We start from the raw sequence: 13,607 nt of genomic DNA, 5'->3' as shown, positions 1-13,607 counted from the left end.
TATTTCGAATTTTTTTAAATTTTAATTTAAGTACAGACTGATGATTCACATAACTTTCCGACCGTAACGAAATTAAAATGCAGCCAGCAATACGTTTTTCATTCATAACGTGATTCAAAAACATAGTCACAATAGTCTCAGTTATAAAAATTTTAAAATGGCAGTAATCGACAATATTTTCTTATTTGAGAAACTGACTCATCATATATCAATATCGTATCGATCCTTTCGTCATTGGAGCACATTTTAATTTAAAAAAATTATTTCAGAATTATACATACACACATTACACATACCGGTATATACATACAAACTGGTGGCAAAACAAAAGTTGAAATAAATTGAAGATCACCTTTGGTAATATTCTTCTTTTTTTTAATTCACTTCTTAAATTTTACACCGCCACTGGTGAAAGTATTCTGCGCATATTTGGGACTAAATGGGCGCAAATTAAACAGCTTTGAATATAACTTAATTTTAGTCACACTCTATGTTTTAGAGTAAAATAAATTTCTTTAAAAAATGTACTCTATATACTTAGGTGTGGTAAGATATATTCGACAGAATTCGTTCTCAAAACACAATTCCATTATGGGATAATTTAAACAAACACAGGTAAAATAATATTGATGAAGGATCAAAAACAATCTCTGGTCTAATAAAGGCATTTCAAAGCAACCTCCAAAGTTTTAAATTTCACATTTCGTAAAATCAATAGTCAGCGGCATTATGTTATCTTTTAAACATGTTCACAGCGAGCTTTATAAAAATTCCGTTTTTAAATTTTGTGCATTCGAGCTACAAAAATGCCTTATAAGTTACAATTTTAATTATTGTTTATCTTGGTTAATAAATAAAGTTCCTTAACACATCGAATGTCTACAATTTATTTAATTTTTTATTTGTTATATGCTTAACCTACTCAAGACATGGAAACAAATTGTACTTAAAAATGGGTCACTGTATTTGTACATATAAAGATTCACAAAATCTGATTCAGCTGTATTTCCTGCCAGTTACAGAGAGACCCGGTGTTCAATGTTCACTTGTTGCTGTATCGATTGTTTCCCAAGCACAATTCTCCGTTATCCAGTGAAATTACTAGCCGGATCTTCATCGAAAACGCCGCTCCCTTCTTGATATAAATATTTCACGCTTTATTATATATGCAACGAGCTTAATGGTTGAAGCGCCATCACTGAAATTAACTTTTTCAGTGAGCTAAATTTATGGAATGGAATATTCACCTACAAATTTTAAAAAAGAATAAAAATGTGACGGCCTTTTTGTATTCTGAACCTATAAACCTTAACAATTTTCACATTAGGATTTTGCCTAGATTTTGAAATAATTAAGTGTTGTTTGTTGTGATTTTACTAGCAATTACTGCTCGGTTTAACGCATAACGAGTTTCCTAAACACCAAGGAGTTATTAAGTTACAGGGTTATTATAAATGATTGTCCCATCGCAGTTGGCGTTGAAAACCACACAAATTTTGGATGTGCCGCAGCCTCGCAACGTTAGACAAACTATAAAAAATATAGTATAGTAGACAGATTTCCAGCAGTATTGGCGATACTATTCTCATTCACATTATTCACATTCAACTACGTCACCAACGCCAACTTGCAATGGGATAATCATTTACAATAACCCTGTATATGTATATTATACAGGGTTATTATAAATGTTTGTAGTCCAAGTAGGAGTAAAAGCTGAATGTAAAATTTACGGTTGCCGCTCACTATAAAAAACATCAAAACGATGTGAATAAGTGAGTGCACACCGTTCACACACAGGAGTTAAATTGGGTGCAAAACAACTATATTTTTGGATTCAATCGTTAATTTAAAAAAAAAACACTTATCACCGCACTTTTCACCTAAAAGTGACAATGACAGCGACACCAATTGACAGTTCACATGAAAGCGGCAAACATTTCATAACATGGGCATGGCCTGCTTCGACTACAATCATTTATAATAACCTGTATTATAATAGCAATTTCTACACGTTGTGAGCAGTTGTCTATTTTGTGATCATCTAAGCCATGAGAAAAATTTATCTTTCCATAGTTATCGTAGAAAACAGTAGGTACGAGTATATTGTGTAACAGATAAAGAAAAGTTTTCTAATGCACGAGCGTATGCGAGTTCATTAATGAATAAATTTAAAATTTGGCATAATATTTTTAAAACTTTGTATAATCAAAAAAATAATGTAAGATTTACTTGTTGTTAACACAACATCGCAATGTGTACCTAAATGAACAATTTTTTATTTTGCGAAATGCATGGAACCAAATAAAGATTTTCCTGATATTGAGAAGCAATTTTAGAATTTAAGTACATACTCGTACATACCTTAAATTTACTCGCGAGAAATTTTACCGCAGAACGTTGATGAATAACCTTCTTTTATCGCAATTTTCCATGTCTAGTCAACATAAGCATAATTAATTTAGTAATCTAAATATGTAATTGTACATTTAATATTTATATTAATAAGTTGAATGAATAAAGTTTGGTTGTTATGTGGAAAAGCATTTCTATGAAAAAGAAAAGTGTTGCCAAGTAGAAAAATAGCATTTTCTTTACTGTTTTCTATCATGTTCTCGCGTCTTTGGATCCCTTAGTGCCCTCGGGATTCAATCACGACGCTCAGGCTATAATAGTCTTCCCAACCACGGTAAATATATTTTTTCACCACTAAAAGTTAAAAATTTGATGCGACTACTTTCTCATTTATCGAAATCCAGAAAAACTTGTAGCTTGTTTTATTTCTATAAATTCAATTTTTTCACAAATTGAGATTGTAAATTGACTTCGTGTACTATTATTAAATAAATAATGGTAAGTGAAAGTGGAAGGTAGTCTTTTGCTGTAAAAGAAGCGCTACAAAAGTTTTGTTTACGGAAGTTATTTGAATAAGTTAAAAAAAAAGTATTAACTTTTTATAAAATAGGTACAGTTAATTTCAAAATTATAGAGTACACCTCAAAAATCAAGGAGTCGATTTATTACAGTTTTTTCCATATGTAAAGATGCCTTTTTGAAATTGAACGTCATATTTTTTATAAGGTTAGGTAATTTTGACAACATAAAATGTCGTTGATGTTTTAGAACACCATAATATTGTCTGTTTTATTCTCTGCACAGTGCTTTTCGCGATGTTATAATACTGGGCTACCCTCCCGATCCACCACCCTTCTTCTAATTTAGAAAGAATGAGCACTTTCGCGTTTTCTGTTAGATTAGGCATTTTGTTTGTCAAAATTGACATTGATCATTGACAAAAAATGTAAGTGCATTTCACACTGTAGAAAATTAAGTGTACTCTATAATTTTGAAATTAACTGTACATCTATTCTCTACCAAGCAACCTTATCATTCATTAATACTCTATCAAGAACATAATAATTAAGATACTTCTAAAATTCTTATTTTAACACATAAGATTAAAAACAAGGAAAATGAAGGTAGGGAACTATTATCCTAAGTCCTACAAATGTGCACCATCTGAGGAGAAAGCAAAACCAATTATCTTATTTCTAGCATTTATTTTTAATGTTTTCATATTTTAATTTAACATAAAGGAAGAAGATGGAGCAAAATGGGGTATGGGGGAAAAATAGATAGGACCCGCAGTATTATGCGAGTCAAACGTACCAGTTGCAATTAATGTTATGACGCACATTAGATTTATCGTCATCGACACATTCACATTAAGTCATGCTACCAAGACAACAGGACATTTAATAATAATAATAAGAAAGTTTATTCTCATTGCCTAGTTAAGTACAATTTCTAGTACGCTACATTAAATCAGATTGAAAAGAATTTGTCAAGTGAGTAATAGGCACTTAGTACAAATGATGACTGTAAATGCTTTTTAAAAATACACATATTGGAGCTAACATTTTTCAGTGTATGGAAAAGTAAAATTATTTCTGCAATTGCACAGCTCGAAATTTGTTGTTCTATGAAGTGAAACAGACGGTTATGGTTATTCCCTGCGAACATAACATTAGGCCGATTCTCGATATTTTGCTCGGCATTGGACAAATCGAAATAAGGTATCAGAAAAAGTTGTCCCTTATTCAATTCTAAACCTACCTACATACCGAATTTCAATGAAAAATACGCATTCTAATTTTTTTAAATAAGTTATAGTTTTGATTGTCAGTTTTGAATAGGAAACAAAAGGACTTCTCAAAAAGTAATAAGTGAAAAAATAAAAGTTTTATTCCTTATTCGATAAAAATTGAAACAGATATAGAACACGATCTGACACTAAAACAATGAAGTATTCAAAATTACTAAAATATCGAAATGACAATGTTACGTTAAAACTCAGGAGAAGTGTGGAAGATCAAAATTAAATTCTAAACAAGTTTTTTTAGTATCTTTTTGCAATCTTGTTAACAGGAAACACAACATCGAAAATTAGCCCTATTCGTGAGATTGCAGTAATCGGAATTTACAACTTACTGTTAAGTACCTGGCAAAATGATTTTGATGAGGTATTACGGGTGCGCAAAAGTTCAAATCTCTATCGACTGTCTAAAAGATAAGAACCAGAAGAAGAAATAGAAAGCCAAAAGAAGTCTGTTAAACATACTAGAGGTACCTAACACATACATCTTCTGAGGATAGCGAAAAGAAGAATGCAGTAATTTTATGGTTATATTGCAATGATGTTTATTTAAAGTCAAAGGAAGTGTGCATAGCATCTAGTTCCACGGGATAGCCTATCCCACTCCCCTGGTGGGACAAAATGAGAAAAAACAACATCCGACATTCAGGTCGGAATTTATTTGTGCGATGTTACGGATTACAGATAATACTGAAACAAGTAATGAAGTGTTGAAGTTAGAACAAATTTAAAAAATACCTTCTTTTTGGCAAAATGTTCTCTATAAAAAATAATTGTATCAATCTACAAGACTGTACCAAATACTATTTGAAATATTTTATGCTAACATTGACTGTACAATAAATTTGCTGCCATTAAAATTATTTAAATGCAAATGTTATATAAACATATGGAATGAATGAATTTCACAAAGTTGATAATTGAATTAAATAACAATTAACCGCTATTCATAATTCTTTCTCTTTTATTGTACGGTGGTATTATTCATTATTATGCAGTTATATTTTACTTATAATAAAATGCCTTGCGGCATCCAAAATGTAATATTGTTAACCGTTCTCTTCGTTACTTCGTTTCGGCGGAATTATGATTTCGTCTTCGCGAACATTGAATACCTACCGTGAATAGCTCTGCAGAATTTTCTTGATATTTGCATAGTACACGCCACCAGTCATTGTTCGTATTGAAAATCCCGACCGTATCCCGTTTATATACCATACATTGCCTGTAGCCTCTGTTCATCGCTGAAACAATGTTACTTAGAATTATATTTCTATGGAAGGTGTTGTTTTCAACACCAAATCTCGTGAGACACAAGACAGGAAAACTATACTGACATGCGTTGACATTTAACGACGCTAACACGTAATGCTGAATTTATCGGTAGCACTAGTCAATAACATGAAATCAATGCCATTTCTGCTGTTTCTGAAACCTCATGAACTATAGAAGCAGAAAATATATTTACAGTTATTATAGATTTCCTGTAAGTATTTTTATACAGTGTGGAAACTTTAACTGGAATAATAGCTATTAATATTTGATAAGCACTGCACTATTACTTGATAGTATTATCCGTAATAGTGTATGTACTCCGGCAAAATTGCCGTGCCGCCGGGTGGAGGTGGGATACGAAAAATTAATATAACGATTATGGATTTATAATATGCGATTTATAATATGTTTAAGGATGAACTGGAGTAACAATCTCAGCAAAAAGTTGCGGAATTCTTATAATGCTATGGAACGTTTATTACGAGAAATCAATATTTGAAAAAAAAGTTTTTAATTTTTGGAAACGAATTGTAATGAGTTGCAAGTAAATTTTGTGTTTATTTTCTTGATATTTAGATAATTACTTACATGTGATTTTACAATATTTTAACTAAGACTACGTGAAAGTAAACAGAACCACACTGAATTTCAATTTTCACTGATTTCTGTTAAAGTTCTTTTTTGTAACACTAATATCTTATACTGTTTCCATGGTGCATTTGAGCTCACACCTTATGTTTTTCATAAAATACGCTTTTCTCTATAAGACACGTCGTCACAACGTATCTTATAGAGTCATAAAATACGCTTACACATATCATTCAAGTAACATTTTATTCATCATTTTTACAGTAATTATCACAAAAGTGAAAAGTACAATTATTGGATTGGAACTGCCACATTAGCTTCGTGCTCTTGTTCCTAACATCTTCTTTAATTTCTGCTGTTTCATCCAATGCAAATTCTCGGCCATCGAAAGCTGGCAATCTTTACATTTTCTTCAAATGATTCTTGCCGTAGTGTGAATTAACTTTTAATGAAGTTCTACACACTTACCCCATATCAAGAAAAGCCAAAATGACATCTTCCGTTACCTCCGTGATGCTTTTTTTTATTGTTCCGGCCTTGAAACGAAACCTTTTCGTATGCACTTTTAGACTTCATTGGTAACAAATTGCCCCTTTTTTCTTATTTCTTCTGGAACGTTTTGGCACATTTCAACGATGAAAATTGTTTTTTTCCAAATTTGTTGATATTATTACCATAGTACCCACGGCAACCTCCGCATTTTGCGTATTGTGACGCGCCTCGAATAATTTCTGAATTTATTAAAATTTCTGATAAGATGTTAGTGTTAGAAAAAATCTTGAAGACAACGCCTGTTTTATAGTTTAAAAATCTCGATCTATTAAATCCTCGCTCCCTGCGGTCGCTCTGATTTAAACTACGATCTCGATTTTTAAATCGTCTATAAAACACTTGTTGTCTTAATAGCTATAACGTAACTGTAGTAAAACGTGCGATATGAGTGTAATGTTGCATACCGACGTCAATTATATGCATTTTGTTCAAATTTATTGAAATTAAAACAGATACATAACCTCAAAAACCGTATTTTTCCACATATAATTAGCGATTACATGGAAAATCCTCGACCAACTTTGTTTGTAAATTCATTAGAAAATTCTACGATATCGATACTTTATGTGTGAAAAATTTAAGAAAAATTGGCCTTTTTGAAATATGTTTTTTACCAGTTTTTATGCGACCATTGCTCGATTTCCCATAAGAACACGTGTAAAATATCCAGAAACTTTAAAAGGTAATAACTTTAAAATTCCTCGATCAAATTTTTTAAAATTTGGCACAGTACTTCAGAATGGATGAAAGGACTATTCTACCAATTTTAAGCAATTTTCGCCATTTTTCAATGTTACTCCAGTTCATCCTTAAATCCCAAAATATTCGAGTTATATTTCAAACTTTATCGTATCATTGTATCTAACGTATTATGAGCGAGTAACTAATGTATTATTATTTATTATGACTAACTAACGTATTATAAGTAACTAAGGAAGCTGAGTTATTAGAATATTATGGACTTCATGATAAAGTGATCATAATCGTTAATGATACGATAAAATTCATAACTTCGACATAGGCGATTTTTGTAAAAAATCCCGAAACAGATCGATTTTTGTTTTTCCTTGCCAACATTTTAGCGTATTTATGGTTTTTACATAACTGCTCCCAAAAATACGCAACCTCCCCTAACTTTTTTTTTAAATGTAAGGGTATGCCAAGTAAGACCTCGTTTGAAAGGCCACTTCGCAAGGAATACAATGCACTATTTGTTTTCTGAATATTTTCAAAGCCTACGTGCTAAAAAATAAAAACCAATTTTATAAGTTTAATTCTATTTAATGCAACAAATGTTGAAAATGAGCACCATTTCTTTCTTGGCAAATTGCAAATCGATAGTAACATGAATCCCTTACGTTTTGCAACATTTCCAGTGTGATTTGCCTAATTTCATGCCTAATACGTTGCTTAAGGTCTTCAATACTCTTCTGTTTTGAATTTAATTCAAAAATGCCAAATAAAATCAAAAAAGTTAGGTTAGATTGTTTGCTAAAATATTAGTTCTTGAATCACAATGTACTACCTGAACAGCTGAAAAAAAAATCAAAACTTTATGAAGTGTCGACGATAGCCTTACATTAGGGAAACTGCAAACTCGAAATTTTCTCATTCGACTTCCAAGGCTGAAATGGCGACACCAACTGAACTACATTAGGGATAGATATTGTGGGTTACCAAACAACAAGAATTTGAACAATACAGGGTGTTTTCGAAGTTGAGGCGTTCCTTTTAGCATGTGATAGTATGCGTTGTTCTAAAGAGTTTTACCCAAAATCTCCTTAGTAAAATGTGTACGGCAATGAAGATACAATAAGTTAATTTCTTTGAAAATTTTGAAACCGGTCCTGCTCAAATTTGCACTGATTTGGTAGAAATTAGAATTGACAAAAAAAAAATTAAATGAGCATGGACGTTAATCAAACATACTGTCAGAGTTGTCACCTATTAGTCGGAATGGCTTTATCATTACGAAAATAATAAGCTAACAGATATGTTGCTAATGCATGGGCAATGTTATCAGAATGCAGCCGCGGCATCCAGAGAGTACGCAGAGCGATTTCCGGAAAGACACGCCAGTTATTAATCTAGTATAGCGAGGAAATAGGCAGGACCGGACTCAAAATTTTATAAAACAATAAAAATATACAATCAATTATCTCCTTTAATACAAAATTCTTAAGAATAATGTATAGTACCTCATATTACAAGGAACGCCTCAACTTCGAAAACACCTTGTATATGTATTATGGATTTGTAGTAAAAAAAAAATAATTGATTTTGATGTAGGTACCTACTACACGTAGTGAAAGGGTTAAGTAAGTTTTATTAAACACAAAAGTAATCAATTCTATGATTTTCACATTTTCATAAAGAGAAGTCTTTTTTTTTAATTGACTGCCAATCCATAAAATTCTTGCATGCGGCTTCATATTTCTCTTTTGATTTTCAAGGCAACAGATCGTCTGTTGTGCTTCCGGCTAATTTCAATGCTACGCATTTCGTCTTCATCAAACGTGCTCGTACTCGTATCATTCATCTTGTGCGCGAAATGAACCGAAATAAAGATAAAATTCACAAAATTCACCAAATTATTAATGTTTGTAAAAACTAATGTCATCGCTGTAGACATCGCACCACCTACTTTCGCCAAAATAATAGAAATTACTGTCTATGATTGTTTAATAGTAATTTATTATACGAGTTTTATAAGACACCATTTTGTCGTACGCGTTTTTAGAGCACGAGGAGCGCAGCGAGGAGTACTATAAAGCAAACAAGTGCGACAAAATGGCTTATAAAACGAGTGTCATACAATATTTCAATATTTTTTCAATTTTGTCCCTATTTTAAAAAGTTCAAAACACAATCCTATGAAAATTATATTTGGCAAATATAAAGGGTTGGTGACACTAGTAACTAAACGAATAATTGCAAGTTTTGAATTAAAGTGTCGTGAGTGCAGTGATCACGTAGTAACTGCCCACTGTGAGTCTCTGCCAACATTAAAAATTTAAGTAAATGTTCTTGAAACCGATATCGAAACCCGATTGAGTGTATTATTCGACTGACAATTTTTTATAACTGTCATTATTTGCCAAAATCCTCTTAGTAGTCCATAGATTATCCGGTAGTTGTAGATAAAAAAATGTATTCAACTGAAGAAAAATACACATAGGTACCTAATGCATTCCATTCCATTATATCATGCCAATCAGAGCATAAGATGTGCGTGACATTTTTTCAATCACTTATCCCGATCGATCCATCAATCGGAACAATTTTTATTATCTTAAAATTTAATCTTGAATGACATTTCTAGTCGACACTTCGACTATTTTTGACAGGTTTGATGTATAATTGGTTGCATAGCAAATACTAGCAATGTATTGATTTATGTTTTTTAAAAATGAACATAGGGGACTTAGTATGGACTATGTTTAAAGTTAAAAAAAAATGTATAGGGAAGACTAGGTAGTTTAAACTTTTTAGCGTATGCAGACGTCATAGATAATAATAATAATCTTTGCAAAAATAAGAATACTAATAAAAAGAAGATTGAGTTCCTCGAAATTGTAGAGACCTATTTTAGGAAAGCTCTTGTAGAGTATTTTAGGAATACATACTTCTGTTTAGTACTTGATTTCACATAACTTTTATGTTTCCTATAAAAAAATGTAAATACGTCCCAAGTTTATTTGGTATTTTCCTTTTTGTAGGTCAATCAGAAACACAAGAGGAAGTCAGCATTCGGTTTTGGTAGCAATCGTAAAAAAAAGGTGAGAATTCTATTGTGTGATGAAGAAAATTAGTAATCGAGTCGGCCTTGGAAATAAGTGACTAAACTAGGTCGACAATTCTCAAATAAAATGAATACAGAAGAAAATACATTGGAAGTAATAACTTTTAAATAAGGTTTTGTCATTAAAAACAAGTTAATTTTGTAATTGTAACAATGTTTATGTACTGCATAAACGACTGGCAAAAAACATGAATGCGAGAAGAGTGTTGTTTCTTAAAGTTTATTAATGTAAACGGTTGCAGCAGTGGCGCAACTTATGCAGAGAAATGCCAACCAAAAATTTAACAAAAAAATTAAAACAACGTCCAAAAATTTGTTTGCAAAGGCTGCAGTTTTTCATATCTGTTTAAAACATCGCATATCTCAAATTTGTAGCAACTAAAATTAATTACAATAAAATCTTCAAATCACGTAGTTTTAGACACCACAATTAAACATATCGATTAGAGAAGACAGCAGTTCTATCTCCAGGACTGACATGATTACAAATTTTCTTGATCACACTATATAAACGTCCACTATCATACAGTGTGTCCCCGGTTAGGTGAAACGACTCTTGTAAAAGGTAAAATTTTTTCGATTTAAATTTTCATTTTCTGGCGTTCAGCCCTGCTTGGTTAAAGAATAATTTCTAACATAATTTTAGTTTTGAAAAATCAAGTATGGCATGGAAATTTTCAAAAATTTTGTTTTTAATTAATCTAGTTAAGTACATACATAACATTTTTGGTTTACAATACTAAAATTTCCGATAATAATGCGGAATCTGGAAAAGTGCCCCGAATGCTTGTAGCGTTTCCACGTTGAATAGCAAATTATCAAAAAAAAACTATTTTTCTCTAAAGTGCCCTTTATGTGACAAATACGACAAAAAGTTATTAAGAAAAGTTGTTTAGAATCAACATCTATGCTCCTATACCAAATTTAAAAATCATCGGCCAACTATGATTTTTCATTTTTTTAATGTTTATTACATATGTATTTCACAAATCTAAATTATACGGACCTAAGATTTTGAGTTCAAGCAACTTTTCTAAATAACTTTTTGACCTATGTGTTTTACTAAAAAGCAACTATCTTGGAAAAAAATGAAAAATTATAGTTGTCCGATGATTTTAAAATTTTGTCTAGGGGCCTAGATGTTGATTCTAAGCAACTTTTCTTAATAACTTTTTGTCGTAGTTACCACATAAAAGGCACTTTACTCTACAGAAAAATAGGTTTTTTTTTAATTTCCAAGGTACAGTGCATTCACTTTTGTTTTAGACCAGAGTAGGCTATGGAAATTTGGCGAGTTGTATGGTAAGACTGTGGCTGAATGACAATATACATCATGTATAATATTTGAGGTTACACTTTCTTGTCAAAATTCATGACCATGTAGCCAAGCATTATCATTTTCCAATTAACTACATAGTTTCGAGGACTCAATAATTTAGTGATAAATGTAAATATTGTACAAATTTAGAACTAATTTACTTACCTTAATACAATGTCAAATTTGACACTGGCAGTTCGAACAATTTAGATTTTGTTATTTTGACAGCCCCGATACCGACATTTAAAAAAATTATAACAGCCTACTCTGGTCTAAAACAAAAATGAATGTATTATACCTACCTACTTGACTTTTCAAACCTGAAATTATTTTCAAAATTAGTCTTTAACTAAGCAAGGCTAAACTCCAAAAAATTAAAATTTAAATAGAATTTTTTTAATCGTTTCACCTATCCAGGGACACATTGTAGGTATGTACTCGTATATACCAAAACTCCAAACAATATAAAGTCCTTTTACATCCAATTCAACACTCTTTTGCTTTGCAATACGTTTCTGTACACCTACAGAACAATTTCTAACAAATATTTTTCTAGCATGTTCGAGAAAGATGATGTGGCAATTATGGCTTTACTGGACTCTGGATTTAACAGGGTAATAAAATTTAAAGATTTTATTTTTCATATAACTTGTACCATGTTGGAAAAATTACTTACATCATTGATTTCATAAATAACTTAAATGTTCGTTTGCTGTTTTGTTGTTTTTTGAAAACATTTACCAACATATTTAACAAAATATTTGTTAGTGTATTGTAGAGAACACAAATTTAATTTGTGCAGTCAACGAAATTATTCAGTTACGACACAGCGATATCCAACCAATGGCCCAACATGCAACTTGCCAATCTGTCTACGCAGCTCTGGATAAGTGCAAGGATGTAGTGATTATTACAGATGACGGATACAGATGTCAGGTATGTTGTAGAAGCAAAAGAGCTTTGAATTTATCGACTAATTTAGAGTAACTTCTTACATAGCGACGGAAAGAGTTTCAAATCTAACAAACATTAAAACTGTTTTTATTGTCAAATTTGCAGGGTTCGAGTCGCTGTGCAGAAAGTTTGAGTAAATTAATAATTAATAACTAAAATCTTGAATGGTCTTTGATTTGATTATCTTATGGAAACATACAATAATTGTACAAAGGATTCTAAATGAATGTATTTAATAATATGGTTGTTTGTTGTTTCAATGTAATTGTCATGCGATTGGTCGAGCGCCAGGGGTTTTATTGAAATTTTGTCGCTGTAAAATCACGTAGGTTCCTCAAATGACGAATTTTTATTGGCAGATTTGTGTTGTATATATTAATTAATGATTAATTAGATTAAGGACCAGTTTACAGAAAGGGAATTAAATATTTAATTCGAATTAATTTAATGTGCGATTAACCCATGAATCCGAAACTTTGATTGGTTCAATCTGATCATGTGATCAGTTAATCTTGCATTTGATTACGATTATTAACAAACATAAAGTTTTTGAAATTTAAGTTATGAAAATATTTGTAGTCTTGGGAGAAAAACTCGTTCTTTTTGAAACTTTGTCCCTAAGAAACTTACTTTTACAGTAGTTTGACTACAGATCAGTCTGCTACAATTCGATGTCTTTCGCTAATGTCATTATGTCTTATTTTTTTGCTAGTACGCTAATACAGCTTGTGAAAAACATTTGAACATACGTCCTGACGAAATATTGGGCAAGACACTGCAGGAACAGTTGATCTATGACAGTCTTCAAATTACCACGATGGGTTCTTCGTTGCTTAGAGGTCGAGAATGGAATGGAGCCCTAACTTTAAAGAAAAAATCTCAGGAACCTGTGTTAGCTGCATGCCGAGCAGTGCCTATTTCCTGTGCTGGGAGGTAATAATAATACCTAACAAAAACAGCAT

The 13,607-nt window shown here is 31.5% G+C and overlaps 1 protein-coding gene across 2 annotated transcripts in view; it reads left to right on the top strand.

Moving 5' to 3' along the window:
* The window catches only part of Pde8 (phosphodiesterase 8), a 54,962-nt gene that overhangs the window by 32,951 nt on the left and 8,404 nt on the right, over positions 1-13,607 (top strand). For both annotated transcript variants that reach the window (XM_069039081.1, XM_069039082.1), the window contains 4 exons: positions 10,291-10,350; positions 12,248-12,305; positions 12,460-12,627; positions 13,358-13,578. In XM_069039081.1, the coding sequence (XP_068895182.1) occupies positions 10,291-10,350; positions 12,248-12,305; positions 12,460-12,627; positions 13,358-13,578 (507 nt within the window). The remainder of the gene's footprint in view (positions 1-10,290; positions 10,351-12,247; positions 12,306-12,459; positions 12,628-13,357; positions 13,579-13,607) is intronic.

This window comes from Tenebrio molitor, chromosome 2 (genome assembly GCF_963966145.1).
Source record: "Tenebrio molitor chromosome 2, icTenMoli1.1, whole genome shotgun sequence".
In the NCBI taxonomy this organism is placed as follows: Eukaryota; Metazoa; Arthropoda; class Insecta; order Coleoptera; family Tenebrionidae; genus Tenebrio; species Tenebrio molitor.
This window is presented reverse-complemented; position numbering and strand designations above follow the sequence as displayed.